Consider the following 15,825-nt stretch of genomic DNA (forward strand, 5'->3'; position numbering starts at 1 on the left):
CCCGGGAGGCGCTCAATAAGTACGGGGCGAGATCGAATAAAGGAGCGAATGCTCCGCACCCGGGAGGCGCTCGGTGAGTACGAGGGGAGGGAATAAAGGAGGGAATGTTTTGCACCCCCGGGAGGCGCTCAGTAAGTACGAGGGGAGGGAATAAAGGAGCGATGGAACGGTCGTCAGCCCCGCCCCCTGGGGCCCGGGGGGAGGGGGCTTTGGGCTTGTTCCCTCCGCCCCTCCGCCCCTCCGCTCTCTATATAAAGCGGGACGCGGGCGGGACTCGGCCAGTCCTGAGCTCCGCTCCTCGCGGTGCCGCGTACTGGACGCCTCCGCGCAGCCCCACGCGATGGACGCCCCCCGGAGCCCGCAGAGGTGAGTGAGCCCCTCTCCGATCCTCCCCTTTCAGGCCCCAGTCCCCTACGACCCCCCCACCGTCGTCATCCTGGCTTTTGTTAATAATAATGTTGGCATTGGTTAAGCGCTTACTCTGTGCCGAGCACTGTTCTGAGCGCTGGGGTAGACACAGGGGAATCCGGTCGTCCCACGTGGGGCTCACGGTCTTCATCCCCGTTTTCCAGATGAGGTCACTGAGGCACCGAGAAGTGAAGCGACTTGCCCCAAGTCACCCAGCTGACAAGTGGCCGAGCCGGGATTGGAACCCGTGACCTCGGCCTCCAAAGCCGGGGCTCTTGCCACTGAGCCTCGTACTATGTGCCAGGCAGTGGGCGGAGACGAGCAAAGCGGGTCGGAGACGGTCCCCGTCCCCCGTGGGGTTCGCGGTCTGGGTGGAGACGAGAAAATCAGCTTGGAGATAGTCCCCGTCCCCCGTGGGGCTCACAGTCTCCATGTAAGAGCAGAGCCCGGGGAAAGGAGGTGATAATAGTAATAATAATTGGGCTGGTATTTAATAATAATAATGTTGGTATTTGTTAAGCGCTTACTATGTGCAGAAGCACCGTCCTAAGCGCTGGGACAGATACGGGGTAATCAGTTTGTCCCGTGTGAGGCTCGCAGATAATCCCCATTTTACAGATGAGGTGGCCGAGGCACAGAGAAGTGACTTGCCCACAGTCACACAGCTGATAGTAATAATAATAATAATAATAATGTTGGTATTTGTTAAGCGCTTACTATGTGCCGAGCACTGTTCTAAGCGCTGGGGTAGACATAGGGGAATCGGGTTGTCCCACGTGGGGCTCACAGTCTTAATCCCCATTTTACAGATGAGGGAACTGAGGCACAGAGAAGTTAAGTGACTTGCCCACGGTCACACAGCCGACAAGTGGCAGAGCTGGGATTCGAACTCATGAGCCCTGACTCCAAAGCCCGTGCTCTTTCCACCGAGCCACGCTGCAATAAATGCCATGGGTCGCTTGACCCGTGTGAGCCCCACACGGGACGACCTGATTACTCTGTATCCACCCCAGCGCTTAGAACGGTGCTTGGCACGTAGTGAGCGCTCAACAAATACCGCGATTATTATTGACCGATATACTGAGCCCTGGAGAAACGTGTACTCTCCCGAGCGACTAGTGAAGAGTAAGCGCTCAGTAAGTCCCACTGATCGATTGGGAGAGTTAGACTCGATCCCTGGATCTCCCGGGGCTCAAAATCCAAGAATAAGTTGGGGAAAGTTTTGGAGACAGACCCAGGGAGAGAACCCTGAGGAAGGCAGGTGATTTATAAGAACCGGGAATCCTGGCATCCCTCTCGGCTCTGCCACCGGAGTGACTCTAGATCATGCCCTCTCCTCTCCCGTGCCTCAGTTTCCAATTAGCAACCAATTAGAAATTGAAATTTCTGTTCGATTAGAAAACCAATCCCTTCCCCCTTCTGACCTCTGGGCAGAGAGAGGGTAAAATGAGCTGATCTCCTGTGGAAGCGCTTTGGAAATCCACCGACCAAGAGAGAGGGTAAAATGAGCTGATTTCTTCTGGAAGCGTTTTGGAAATCCACGGACTAAGAGAGAGGGTAAAATGAGCCGATTTCCTGTGGAAGCGCTTTGGAAATCCACGGGCTAAAAGAGAGGGTAAAATGAATTGATTTCCTGTGGAAGCGCTTCGGAAATCGCCGGGCTAGGTACGAGGTTATTTTTTTGTTCCTGTTAAAATTATTCTTCTCTCCCAACAGCTCTCAAGACTTGTCAGAAGCTCTGAAAGAGGCCACGAAGGAAGTTCACACCCAGGCAGAGAATGTGGAATTCCTGAAGAACTTTCAGAAGGGACAGGTGTCTCGAAACGGCTTTAAGGTACCTCGGATTAGGGAGATGGCGTTAGAACTGTACTCTCCCGAGTGCTTAGCCCAGGGCTCAGCGCACCGTAAGCCCTCAATAAATACGCTTCATTGATTGGTTGGGTTTCAGAACCAATAGATTAGTCCCCTGGGCCTTCTGACTTGCAGCTAATGACTTCAGAACGGATAACTGTGGTATCTGTTGAGCGCCTACTATGTGCCCAGCACCGTACTAAGCGCTGGGATAAACACAAGATCGTCAGGTGCCACTCTAAGTAGGCGGGAGAAGTGGTGTCGAATCCCCATCTTTGCAGGTGAGGGAACCGAGGCACAGAGAAGGGAAGTGGCTTGCCCAGGTTCGCACGGCAGACGAGTGGCAGAACCGGGGCTAGAATCCAGGTTTTCCGACTCCCAGGCCCGTGTTCTTTCCACTAGGCCACGCTGCGTCTCTTTTTTTAGCCAAAGGAGTCTTTGAGGGTAAATTAACTTCCATCCTATGCCTAACTTTCACTTCGTCTTCTGGACATTTTATATTTTCCCCAGAAGATAAGAGAGGAGGTTGAGTGGGTCAGTTTTGTTACTAATTAGCGGCTCTGGGTAAACTTGAGCTGCCCGTGATCATTCACTGAGCCCCCCCGCCGGTTGAATAACTCCGTTCCGGGGAGGGTGAAAGCTAAAGTTCGCGTCGAAAATAAGGTAGGGGGATTCTCTGTGGATTTCAGTTATCCATGTTCATATTCCTTTCCAATTGCTAGAGAATAATAAAAAAAAAAATCGGCTATTCTCTTGTGTCGAAGAGGAGAAAACGTTATTGAAGATGTGGGGCGGCGGGGGGGGGAAGGGGGTGTAAGATATTGGGTTAATAATAATAATTGTGACATCTGTTAAGTTCTAAGTTGTACTAAGCCCTGAGACGGATAAAGCAAATCGCGTCGGGCACTGTCCCGGTCCCCCGAGGGGCTCACGGTCTCAATCCCCATTTTACAGATGAGGTAAGAGGCCCAGAGAAGTGAAGTGATTTGCCCAAGGCCACACAGTAGACAAGTGGCAGAGGCGGGATCAGAACCCATGACCCCCTGACTCCCGGACCCGTGCTCGACTCATTCGATAGTATTTGTTGAGCGCTTACTATGTGCAGAGCACTGTACCGAGCTCTTGGAATGGACAATTCGGCAACAGATAGAGACCATCCCTGCCCAATGACGGGCTCACGGTCCAATCGGTGCCCTGCCCGCTATGCCGTGATAAAGCCGGCTCCAGCTCGGTCGATGATCGCAGCGAGGCGGATAATCAAAATCCACACGTAATCCAAAAGCCTCCCGTCGGCCATTTCTCCCGGGACAAGTTTTACCGAAGGGGCCAGTCTGGGTTTGCCGCTCTTTCCCGCCCACCCTCCAGGTCACCCTCCAGGGGTGACCAGTACAGAGCCCCCCCCCCGCCCCCAGATAATCCCCCAGCTGGATTCCCCAGCCTCCGGATAAACGAGAACTCATCCGCCTAGCAGCAGGGGCAAACGGGGAGGGGTGGGTGGACGGGCCCTCTAGCCCATAAGCTTGTTACGGAAAGGGAAGCAGCATGGCCCAGTGGATAGAGCCCGGGCCCGGGAATCAGAGGACCTGGGTTCTAATCCCAGCTCGGCCCCTTGTCTGCTGTGTGACCTTGGGCAAACAATAATAATGTTGGTATTTGTTAAGCGCTTACTAGGTGCAGAGCACTGTTGTAAGCGCTGGGGGAGATACAGGGTCATCAGGTTGTTCCACATGAGGCTCACGGTTAATCCCCAGTTTCCAGATGAGGTAACTGAGGCACAGAGAAGTGAAGTGACCTGCCCACTGTCACACAGCTGACAAGAGGCAGAGGCGGGATTCGAACCCTTGACCTCTGACTCCCAAGCCCGGGCTCTTTCCTTTGAGTCAAGCTGCTTCTCATATAATATTATATTCAGCAATAATAATGATGGGATTTGTTAAGCGCTTACTGTGTGTGGAGCACTGATCTAGGCACAGAGGGTAGATACAAGGTGATCGGGTTGTCCCACGTGGGGCTCCCGGTCTTAATCCCCGTTTGACAGATGAGATAACTGAGGCCCTGAGAAGTGAAGGGACTTGCCCAAAGTCACACAGCTGACAAGTGGCGGAGCCAGGGTTGGAAACCACGACTTTAGACTCCCAAGCCCGGGCTCTTCCCGCCAAGCCACGCTGCTTCCCTGTGCCTCAGTTACCTCATCTGTAAAATGGGGATTCAGACTGGGAGCCCCCCGCGGGACGGGCACTGGGTCTGACGTGATCAGCTGTATCGACCCCGGCGCTTAGAAGAGCGGTTGGCACGCAGTAGGTGCTTAACAAATGCCATCATCGGGGAATGTGTCTATTATATTGCAATACTGTACTCTCCAAGAGCTTAGAACGGTGTTCTGCGCACAGTAAGCGCTCGATAAATACGACCGGCGATCGGGCATGCCCTCCGAGGGCGGACGAGGCTCTCATTCGTTCGTTCAATAGTATTTATTGAGCACTAGGTGCAGAGCACTGTACTAAGCCACTCGTCAGCCGTGTGACTGTGGGCAAGTCACTTGACTTCTCCGTGCCTCAGTTCCCTCATCTGTAAAATGGGGATGAAGACTGGGAGCCTCATGTGGGCCGATCTGATGACCCTGTATCTCCCCCGGCGCTTAGAGCAGCGCTCTGCACATAGCAAGCGCTTCACGCACATCAACGTTATTACTAAGCGCTTGGAATGTACAATTGGGGAATAGATAGAGACCATCCCTGCCCAACGACGGGGTCACGGTCTAATCGGGGGAGCCAGACGGACAAAAACGAGACAACATCATCCCGATAGATAGAATCAAGGGGACGGACACCTCATTAGCAAAATAAATAGGGTCCGCCCCGCCCCCCCCCCCCCCCCCCCCCCCCGTCTCTTTCAGCTGGTGATGTCGTCTCTGTATCACATCTACCGGGCGTTGGAAGAGGAGATCGAGCGGCACAAGGCCCACCCGGCCTATGCCCCCATCTACTTCCCGGAAGAACTGCACCGCCTGTCCGCCCTGCAGGAGGACATGGAATACTGGTACGGCCCCCGCTGGAGGGAGGAGATCCCCTTCCCCGAGGCCACCCGCAGGTACGTCGCCCGGCTTCACCATCTGGGCCGGGAGGAGCCCGAGCTGCTGATGGCTCACGCCTACACGCGCTACCTGGGCGACCTCTCCGGGGGCCAGATCCTGAAGAAGATTGCTCAGAAGGCGCTGCGGCTGCCCGACGGCGGGGAGGGCCTGGCCTTCTTCAGCTTCCCCTCCGTCGCCAACGCCACCAAGTTCAAGCAGCTGTACCGCGCTCGCATGAACTCCATCGAGATGAGCCCCGAGACCAAGAGGAGGGTCCTGGCCGAGGCCCGGGCCTCGTTCCTCTTCAACATCCAGGCGAGTCACCCGGCGGGGCCCCCGGGGACCAGTCTCGGCCTTCCCTCCTCCGTCGGTGGCCAGCCGGGGTCCAGGTCCCTTCTCCCGCTCCCTTCGGTGCCACCCTCTCGCTTGGACGCGCTCCCTTCGTTCACCCCCGCGGCACTTAAGAGAAGCGGCGGGGCTTAGCGGCGAGAGCCCGGGCTTGGGAGGCACAGGACGTGGGTTCTGATCCCCCCCCTCCGCCGCCTGTCTGCTGTGCCGCTTCACTTCCCTGTGCCTCAGTGACCTCATCTGGAAAATGAGGATTAAGACCGTGAGCCCCTCGTGGGACAACCTGAGAGAAGCAGCGTGGCTCCGTGGAAAGAGCCCGGGCTTGGGTTCTGATCCCGGCTCCGCCACTTGTCCGCTGTGTGACTCCGGGCAAGTCACTTCACTTCTCTGTGCCTCAGTGACCTCATCTGGAAAATGGCGATTAAGACTGTGAGCCCCACGTGGGACAACCCGATTACCTTGTACCGCCCCCCCCCCCGACCCAGCACTTAGAACAGTGCTTGGCACATAATAAGTGCTTAACAAATACCATCGTTATTATTATTACCCCAGCCCTTAGAACACTGCTTGGCACATAGTAAGCGCTTGACAAGTACCGTAATTATTACTGATGTCTCGTTCCATCATTTATTCATTTCTATTTTTTTTTTATGGTATTTGTTAATACCTGCATCTTCTATTGGTGGCTGTCTCTCCCTGTAGACTTTAAGCTCCTTATTGGCTCAGCTCTCTTCCATTTTACTCTCCCAAGGGCTGAGTACAGTGCTCTTCACACAGTAAGCGCTCAATAAATACAATTGACTGCTAGACGCCCCACGTGGCCTCCCGAGGGGGCGTGTGGGGCCGTAGTCGTGGTACTTATGGAACGCCTCTGTACCCAACCCTTGGGAACGTGAAAGAGAAACGTGAGGCTCTAGACTGTAAGCTCACTGTGGGCAGGGAATCCGCCCGTGTCGTGTTGTAGTCTCCCAAGCGCTTAGTAGAGTGCTCTGCGCACAGTGAGCACTCAGATGGATTGCTCAACGAGGCGGCCCGCTCCCTGTCCGTGAGGAGCCGACGTTCATTCATTCAGTCCTATTTATTGAGCGCTTACTGTGTGCGGAGCACTATATGCCGAGCACTTGGGAGACTACAGTATAAGAATAAAAAGACACATTCCCCGCCCACCACGAGATTACAGGGTGTATTTAGTTCCGGCCGGGGAACTGGGCTGACTCACTCGGTCTCGTGATGAACGTTACTATGGATTGCTCATTATCAGATTGTTTGTTAGCAGCTGCCTGATTGAGGCTGACCGACCCACATCCGGACTGCCTCGAAACATCCTTTTGGCAGGGCACGGCAGCTGGGGGGCTGCCACTCAGTTCTTGCCTTCAGTTTGCTTCGTTATTATCGTTATTATCAATACTGTATTTTTATATGTGGTATTTCTTCGATGCTTACTGTGTGCCGAGCACCGTACCTAAGTGCTAGGGTGGGTAAAAGATCATCAGGTCAGACACAGTCCCTGTCCCATATTGGGTTAGGAGAGAGAACAGGTATTTTATCTCCATTTAACTGTAGGGAAACCGAAGCCCAGGGTAAGGAAGTGACTTGCCTGAGGTCCCACAGCAGACAAGTGGCGGAACCGGAGTTAGAAGCCGGGTCCTCGGACCCCCAGGACTGTGCTTCGGTTCGCTCCGTTCGGCTGGTCTCGCTCAGTCACTTTCTCGGCAGCTTCCTCCTGGCCATCCGATATTAGACCATTTTCAGGGGACTCCGCTCTCTGACGCTGGCCTGGGTCAGTCAGCCAGGCCATCGTATTGAGCCATGACTGTGTGCAGAGCACTGTACTAAGCACTTGGGAGAGGACAATACAAAAATAGAGACATTCCAGGCCTTACAATCTAGAGGTCTGATGAGACAGCGCTCTCCCCTTCCCTTCTATTTCCCTCTAAACTCCACCCATTCATTCCAGATTGTCTTTTTCCTGGGAAGGAATCGAAGGGGGAGCGGAAGGGTGCTAAGGATTGCCCTTATGTTTATGTGGGATGGAGGAGCTCAACAAGGCGGGCTGGGGTGGTCTGCTTCATCCCTTCCAAAACCCTTTAAAATGTGGATTTCCAGCTCTGGGCGTCCAGAAGCTCCTCCAGCTAGAGACACGTGTTTGTCTTTCATTCACAGGTGTTTGAAGAGCTGCAGGAATTGGAGTCCCAGAACGCTGAAAATGACACCCTCAAGCAGCAGAAAACGGAGCTGCGCGCGAGAAGCAATGACAAGGTGCAAGGTGAGATGCTTTTTTTTTTTTTTTAATGGCATTTTTTAAACACACAATAATGTGCCAGGCGCTGTACTAACTACAGGGGTGGATACAGACTGATCAGGTTGGGCACAATCTATGTTCCACATGGGGCTCCCAGTTTTAATCCCCATTTTATAGATGAGGTAACCGAGGCCCAGAGAAGTGAAGTGACATGCCCGAGGTCACACAGCCGACACGCGGCAGTGGCGGGATTAGAACCCAGGTGCTCTGATTCCCAGGCCCGCGCTCTTTCCATTAGGCCACACCGTTTTGCTTTCTTGAGGTGCTGAGCGTTTTCCTGATGTTTCCGTTGAGGCTGTTGATATGAAGTGGAACGAGCCTTAAATTTTAACTCTGTCTCTGCCATGTCTCTTCCTTCTCAGACGCAACCGTTTTAAAATTGACCCCGAGGGGGTGAGGCAAGGTAGAGTGACGATGATAACTGTGCTATTTGTAAGCACTTACCGTGTGCCAAGCACGGTGCTAAGCCTGGGGGGGAGTTACAAGATCAGACACGATCTCTGACCCACACGTGACTCACAGAATAAGGGAGAGGGAAGAAAAGGTATTTAATCCCCACTTTGTGGATGAGGAAACCGAGGCACAGAGTTGGCAAAACTCACCTGCTGTTGTCTTTGTCTCTTTCTCTCTCTGTCTCTCCCTCCCTCTCTGTCTCCAGCTGAAACCTACACTAGACTTCCTGCCTCCAGAAAGCCCAAACGCGTCTGCACAGCTAAATCTCTGACCTGTGACTCCCCCTCTATCTCGGGGACACTGCGTTCCCCTTCCAGGGTGCTTGGGTTGTGCAAAAGCTGACAGAGCCTTCTTCACCACCCTCTGCTTTCGGGTTCATTTCGCAGTTCTCCTTTGCTCACAGATCTCCCGGCACCAACCGCTCCTTCCACCCCGACCCCCTGCTCGTCAATTCTGCTCGTCAAATTGGCCTTGTCAATTCTGCTCCTTTTAAGAATTTATGGCAGTTGCTTCCTCTTCTGGTGAAGTCCTAATAATGCTGTACATCCCCTGTCACTAGCCTGCCTGTCTCTCTTCCACTCTTTTTTGTTGGTTTTTTTTTTTTTAAAAGTGATTTGCTAATCGATCTGGTATTTAATGGATGCTTACTCTGGGCAGAGCACTGTACTAAGATGGTGGGACAGTACAACACCGCAGAACTAGCAGACATTCCCATAAAGAGCTAAACGTTTACTATGTACCAGGCACTGTACTAAGCGCTGGGGTAATAATAATAATTCTGGTAGTTGTTAAGCACTTACTATGTGCCAAGCACTGTTCTAAGCGCTGGGGTAAATACAAGGTCAGCAGGTTGGCCCACGTGGGGCTCACAGTCTTAATCCCCATTTTACAGATGAGGTAACTGAGGCACAGAGAAGCCAAGTGACTTGCTCAAGATCACACAGCAGACAGTTGGCGGAGCCGGGATTAGAACGCCTGACCGCTGACTCCCAAGCCTGTGGTCTGTCCACTAAGCCACGCACCTTAATACCATACCAAATAATAATAATTATGGTATTTGTTAAACGCTTACAAGGCTGGATACAAGCAAATCCGGTTGGACACAGTCTCGGTCCCACATGGGGCTCACACACTTAATCCCCCTTTTACAGACGAGGTAACTGAGGTGCTGAAAAGTAAAATGACTCGCCCAGGGTCACGCAGCAGACAAGTGGCAGAGCTGGGATTAGAACCCGTGACCTTCTGACTCCCAGGCCCGGGCTCTATCCACTACACCATGCTGCTTCTCCTAGATACAAGCTAATCAGGTTGGACACAGTCCATGTCCCATACGGGGAACAGTCTTAATCCCCATTTTACAGATGAAGTAACAGAGGCAAAGTGACTTGCCCAGGGTCCTACAGCAGAGGAGAGCCTGGATTAGAATTCAGGTCCTTCTGACGCCCAAGCCTGCGCTCTATCCACTAGGCCAGATTTCTTGTCCCTGCTGTACTTTTAATGCCCGAGGGCTTGGGCCAAGAGACGAAACTGGCTACGCAGCACATAAGTGGAGGAAACAGATGGTGGCCCATTTTGATGACGGGCCAAGTTTCTGAAGGAACTAAAATACTGGAGTGGGAGAACGGTGGAGGCCGAAGGAGGCGGTTCTAGATTGCTATCGATGAGGCAGCAAAAACCAGTGGGAAAATGACAGGACTGCCATCCCTAGTGCTTATGTGTTTTATTCCTATCCTCAGCTCTTATGCACCTGTAGATTTGTTTCTACGTTCATTTACCCTCCCCCTCCAGACTGTAAGCTCCTTGTGGGAAGGGAACCTGCCTACCAACTCTGTTATGTTGTACTCTCCAAGTGCTCAGGACAGAGTCCTGCACGCAGTAAGCGCGCAATAAATGTGATCGACTGGGAGGCGGGAGACCTAGTTCTGCCATTTTTCTGTTTTGTGATCTTGGGAAAGTTACAACTTCTCTGGTTCTCAGTTTCCTCATCTCTAAAATGAGTCCAGACATTACAGACGGAGGACGTCTCTGCCACTTGTCAGCTGTGTGACTGTGGGCAAGTCACTTTGCTTCTCTGTGCCTCAGTCACCTCATCTGTAAAATGGGGATTAAGACCGGGAGCCCCACGTGGGACAACCCGATTCCCCTGTGCCTACCCCAGCGCTTAGAACAGTGCTCTGCCCATAGTAAGCGCTTAACAAATACCAACTTATTACTTATTAGGACGGACTGTATCCAAACGACTGTATCAACTTCAGCCCTTAGAATGGTGCTTGGCCCGGGGCAAGCCCTTCACAGATATCACAACTCTTTTTACGTTACCAAGCTCCCGGGTAAACATGGGCCTTGAATCCAGGGCTGACAAATCAGGGCAGGCGTTATGAGACATGGACTCTAACATGTTTTTTTCCTTCCAGTCAACCCATACTAAGTGCTTTTTGATGGTATTTAAGTCTTACTATGTGTCAAACTCTGTTCTAAGCACCGGGGTAGAGACAAGTGAATTAGGACGGGCCAGGTTTCTGTCCCACGTGGGATTCACAACCCAAGTAGGAGGGAGAACAGGAGAACCGGGGCGGCGAGAAGTGAAGGGACACCCGCACAGCAAGCATTTGGCAGAACCGGGATTAGAATCCAGGTCCTCTGTCTCTCCGGACTTCGCCCTTTCCACTTGGCCGCGCTGCTTCTCTGAAGCACGTGAGAGACCACTGTACAGTGGAGTCGGTAGACAAGATCCATAATGGGGAGATCTGTGACGGTGTTGGGAGGGAGATGGTTCTCGGGTTGTGGGGAGAGGAGGTGAGCTAGTTCTCGTGATCGGAGCCGGAGAGGGCGATGCAGCCTTTGGGCCTAGTAATTATCAGAAGCGATTCGCTTCTGGGTAAATGCCTGTCAGGTTGTTTTGTGAAGTCCCTACTGAATCACCTTGCCCCCTCCTATGTCACCTCGCTACTCTCCTAATAAAACCCAGCCCACACACTTGGCTCCTCTAATGCCAACCTACTCACTGTACCTCAATCTCGACTATCTGACCTCACCCACGTCCTGCCTCTGGCCTGGATGCCCTCCTTCCTCATAGCCAACAGAAAATTATTCTCCCCCGCCCTTCAAAGCCTTACTGAAGGCACATCTCCTCCAAGAGGGCTTCCCTAAATAAGCCCCCCTTTCCTCTTCTCCCACTCCCTTCCGCATCGCCCTGACTCGCTCCCTTTATTCATTTCCCCCGCCCCAGCCTCACAGCACTTATGCCCATAGCTGTCATTTTATTTATTGCTATTAATGCCCGTCTCTCCCTCTAGACTGAAAGCTCATTGTGGGCAGGGAATGCCTCCGCTTACCGTTACAGCGTACTCTCCCACGTGCTTAATACGGCGCTCTGCACACAGTAAGCGCTCGATAAATACGACCGGCCGCCGCTGCTTTTGCCTTGACACCGTGTTGTGGTTTCTTTAGGTTCGGCCTCTGGGAAAGAGAACGAGGAATCCCGGAGGCAGGCCCACGTCCTCTCCCCGGTCCCCTTCCTGCGGTGGATCCTGACCTTCAGCTTCCTGGTGGCCACGGTCGCCGTGGGCTTTTACGCCATGTGAGAAGGGGCGGTCCCCGGCTTCTCTCCATCGCCGACAGACCGTCCCCATCGGAAACCCCGTTTCCGCTCTGGACGCTCCCTCCCAGTCTTGCCCGTTCCTCCGGCAGCGAATCTAAGAAATCTGGAATGATTTTGATTTCTAAAAGAACCACTCCGTTTACTGGCCAAGAAGGCTCCCGGGCCCTGTGCCCTGAACTTTATGAAGTGGACTTATAAGTCCTCGACGCCAGATGCCCAGTTCTGGCGCGGCTTCTCTCCGTTCCTGCGAAGAGCCTGAAACAACAGTGCCAATGTAGCAACATCTCCACGTCTGCAGCCACGTTGTGGTCCACAGGCTGACCTGACCCCCTCTCCTCCTCATTGTCTGCCTTTTCGGTTTGATCATAAAGTGCTAAAGCCTGTTTTCCAATGAGGCTCTGTGCTGTTCGCTGGTCTCTTTGGGAGAGAGGGATTTTGTTTTGTTTGTTTTTTAACCGGACCTGTTTTTTACATGTCTTTGTCTCCTTTTGCCTGTGTAATATTTATGTATCAAACAATAAATTCTACCGTTTAACAAATGAGTATTTTTCCCCAGATTCCACTCTTTTTCTTTACCCTCTCCCCCCGACCCATGCCCAAGAATGATTCCTTCTCCATCAGTGCCGCTCCTTCTTTGGGAAGCGGACCGGTTCCATATTCCTTAGATGAGCAGATACTTCAAGCGTTGTCGACGTTTTCCACAGAGTCCGACTGTGAGGTTCAGGGGAGGCTGAGGGGATTCTATCTACTGTGATTGACCAGGCTGGATGGAGCCACCTAGAAAAACCACCGCGAAAACCAGATTGAGGACAGCAAAAACATTTCCGCCAGGTCAGATGTTTTAGTCATTTTGACCTGGGCTTTAGCAGGTTTAAAATACTGGCACCGACGGAAGGCTTTTTACCCTCTAGGTTATCATTAATAATAATTAGTAGTACAGCACGCGATAAGTGCTTAATAAAAACTACTACTAATAATAGTACTTGTTAACTACTTACTTTTTATCAAGCGCTGGGGTAGATGACGATTACCAGGTTGGACACAGTCCTCATCCCACATGGGGTTCGGAGAGCCCAAGAGATGGTTAGCTAAAAGCCTTTTTAGTCGATCACTGAGCACTTACAGTTCATTCATTCAATAGTATTTATTGAGCGCTTACTATGTGCAGAGCACTGTACTAAGCGCTTGGAATGAACAAGTCGGCGACAGATAGAGACGGTCCCTGCCGTTTGACGGGCGCACGGTCTGATCGGGGGAGACGGGCAGACGAGAACAAAGGCGATAAATAGAGTCAAGTACTAGGGGCTTGGGAGAGTACAATATGACGAGACACCTGCTCACAACGCGCTTACCCAGAGGACTAAAAGACCAGATTTCCAGGAAACTAAGGAAGCATCCCAGTTTCTTCCCTTCCTGCCTTCCTCAGAAGGAGGAAGGATGGCCACGTCTACATCTCACAAAGGGGGAAACCACGGCTTCCAGGGCTGGACCACCCAGGCCATCGAGGGAGGGAAGGAGAAAATGACCCAGTCAGAAACAGTTCCCAGATTCCCCGTCTCCGGCCCTTACCAACGGTCACGCTCTCGACCGGAAACATTGTCCCAGGGGGTTATTTTTCTCAGCTGTTGCTCATGTCCTTTTGTCAGCTGAATGCACAAGTCGACCCAGCGTGGAGTAGTAATAACGATGCGATCGTAATAAGCACACAATAAATGCCACTGATCGATCGACTGCTCTCTTGGTGCCTCAGTTAACTGTATTTCATTGCCTCGGTTTGTCCCTTTTTTAAAGGCGGGGGGAATAATCCCCACCCCATCTTACCTCCAGGAAGACGTCAGGCTGCCGAGCCGGATCGAAGATCTCCTGACCTTCTGCTCTCTACGCTACGCTCCACGGTGTTAAGGATAAGGATGATGACAGTGGTATTCGTTAAGTTCTTACTATGTGCCAGGCACTGTTCTAAACACTACAGTAGATACCAGGTAATCAGGTTGGACACAGTCCCTGTCACATAGGGCTCACGGTCTTAATCCCCATTTCATTCATTCGTTCATTCGATTGTATTTATGGAGTGCTCACTGTGTGCGGAGCACTGTACTGAGCACTCGGAAAGTACAATTCAGCAATAAAGAGAGACGATCCCTGCCCACGTCAGGCTTACAGTCTGGAGGAGGGGCTTACAGATGAGGTAACTGAGGCATAGAGAAGTTAAGTGACTCGCCCGAGGTCACAAAGCACACGGGTGGCAGAGTGGGATTAGAACCCAGGTCCTTCAGACTCGCAAGCCTCCGTTCACTAGGCCATGCTTTTTCCCTGATACACGGGGGGGGGCGGGGGGGTTTGTGTGTCTGTGACTGTGTCCTTTGCTTTGCAGATCCCAAGTCACGAAGCCGTGCCCGAGAGACCCCCACAGCTCCCTTCCGTCACAGCAATTTACGCTCAACCCAATAAGTTGAAAAGTGCTTTGGGCAACTCAAGTTCAACTCGAGTCTGCTAATTCTGTGGTATTGTACTCTCCCAGGTGCTCAGTACAGAAGCAGCGTGGCTTAGTGGCAAGAGCCCGGGCTTGGGAGCCAGAGGTCTTGGGTTCTAATCCCGGCTCCGCCACTTGTCAGCTGTGTGACTTTGGGCAAGTCACTTGACTTCTCTGGGCCTCAGTTACCTCATCTGTAAAACGGGGATGAAGACTGCGAGCCCCACGTGGGACGGCCTGATGACCTTGTTTCTCCCCCAGCGCTTAGAACAGTGCTCTGCACATAGTCAGCGCTTCACAAATACCAACATCATTATTATTACGATGCTCTGCTCGTAATCAGCGCACGATAAATGCCGCTGATCGATCGATTGCTCTCTTGGTGCCTCAATTAACTGTATTTCACTGCCTCGGCCCGCTCGTTTTTTAAAGGCGGGGGGGGGGAATAATACCCACCCCATCTTACCTCCAGAATGATGCCGAGGTGTGACCCCTCTGCTTGATTTTGCTGGGGAGGTAATGCTCCTGCGGAGAAGCTACAGTTGTCAGAAAGCTTGTGATGATAACCTGCCACTACCGTTTGTTGTTTTGGCTGAATTTCTCCTATTATTCCTTCGCGGTCTGTCCTCCCCCGGTCCCCCTCCCCACCCCAATTCGAACGATGAGCCCCTCTGGGCCAGTGACAGTGTTTAAATCTATATCCTTGAATTACCACACCCCCCCCACCCCCCAGGGCTCAGAACCGGGCTTCGCTCAGTTTAATAAAGATCATTATTATTTCTGCTGTCTCCCACACAGGCAGAATGAGCCATAGCCTAAATAAGGGAACGGGGCTTTGCGCTCCCAGAACGGTGCTCTAGAAACCCAAGCTGTTATGATTAATCGGGTTCCTATCCATTAGAAGAAGGGCTTTAGTAGTACTGAAGTCGTAATACCTTATTTACTCACATTATTGCCCCCGCTCCAATTTTTCACGAAGAAATAAAAGATTGGGTTTTTTCGAGCACATAATCGCAAGCAGCGTAAGCCAAAGCAGGAGCCGCAGAAGGATGAGAGAGGGGAGTTAATTCAGCGAGGACTTACTGCATGTGGCACTTGGGAATGAATGGAAATAATACTGTCGGTATTTGTAAGCGCTTACTATGTGCAGAGCACTGTTCTAAGCCCCGGGGTAGATACAGGGTCATCGGGTTGTCCCACGTGAGGCTCATAGCTAATCCCCATTTTACAGATGAGGTCACCGAGGCACCGAGAAGTTAAGTGACCTGTCCACACTCACACAGCTGACAAGTGGCAGAGATGGGATTCGAACCCAT

The 15,825-nt window shown here is 52.3% G+C and overlaps 1 protein-coding gene and 1 long non-coding RNA gene across 2 annotated transcripts; one reads left to right on the plus strand and one right to left on the minus strand.

Moving 5' to 3' along the window:
• The first annotated feature begins 267 nt into the window (after positions 1–267).
• Positions 268–12,578, plus strand: HMOX1 (heme oxygenase 1). The gene is made up of 5 exons (XM_016227097.2): positions 268–366; positions 2,125–2,242; positions 5,156–5,647; positions 7,844–7,946; positions 11,886–12,578. The coding sequence occupies exons 1-5, from the start codon at positions 341–343 to the stop codon at positions 12,017–12,019; spliced, it is 873 nt and encodes a 290-aa protein (XP_016082583.1). The 5' UTR covers positions 268–340; the 3' UTR covers positions 12,020–12,578.
• On the minus strand, positions 12,562–13,965 carry LOC120638812. Its single transcript, XR_005660778.1, has 2 exons — positions 13,858–13,965; positions 12,562–12,813 (listed from the first exon to the last, which is right to left on the minus strand). It is a non-coding gene; the product is annotated as an uncharacterized LOC120638812 (long non-coding RNA).
• Positions 13,966–15,825: the final 1,860 nt, after the last annotated feature.

The sequence above is a fragment of the Ornithorhynchus anatinus genome, chromosome 14 (genome assembly GCF_004115215.2).
Source record: "Ornithorhynchus anatinus isolate Pmale09 chromosome 14, mOrnAna1.pri.v4, whole genome shotgun sequence".
In the NCBI taxonomy this organism is placed as follows: Eukaryota; Metazoa; Chordata; class Mammalia; order Monotremata; family Ornithorhynchidae; genus Ornithorhynchus; species Ornithorhynchus anatinus.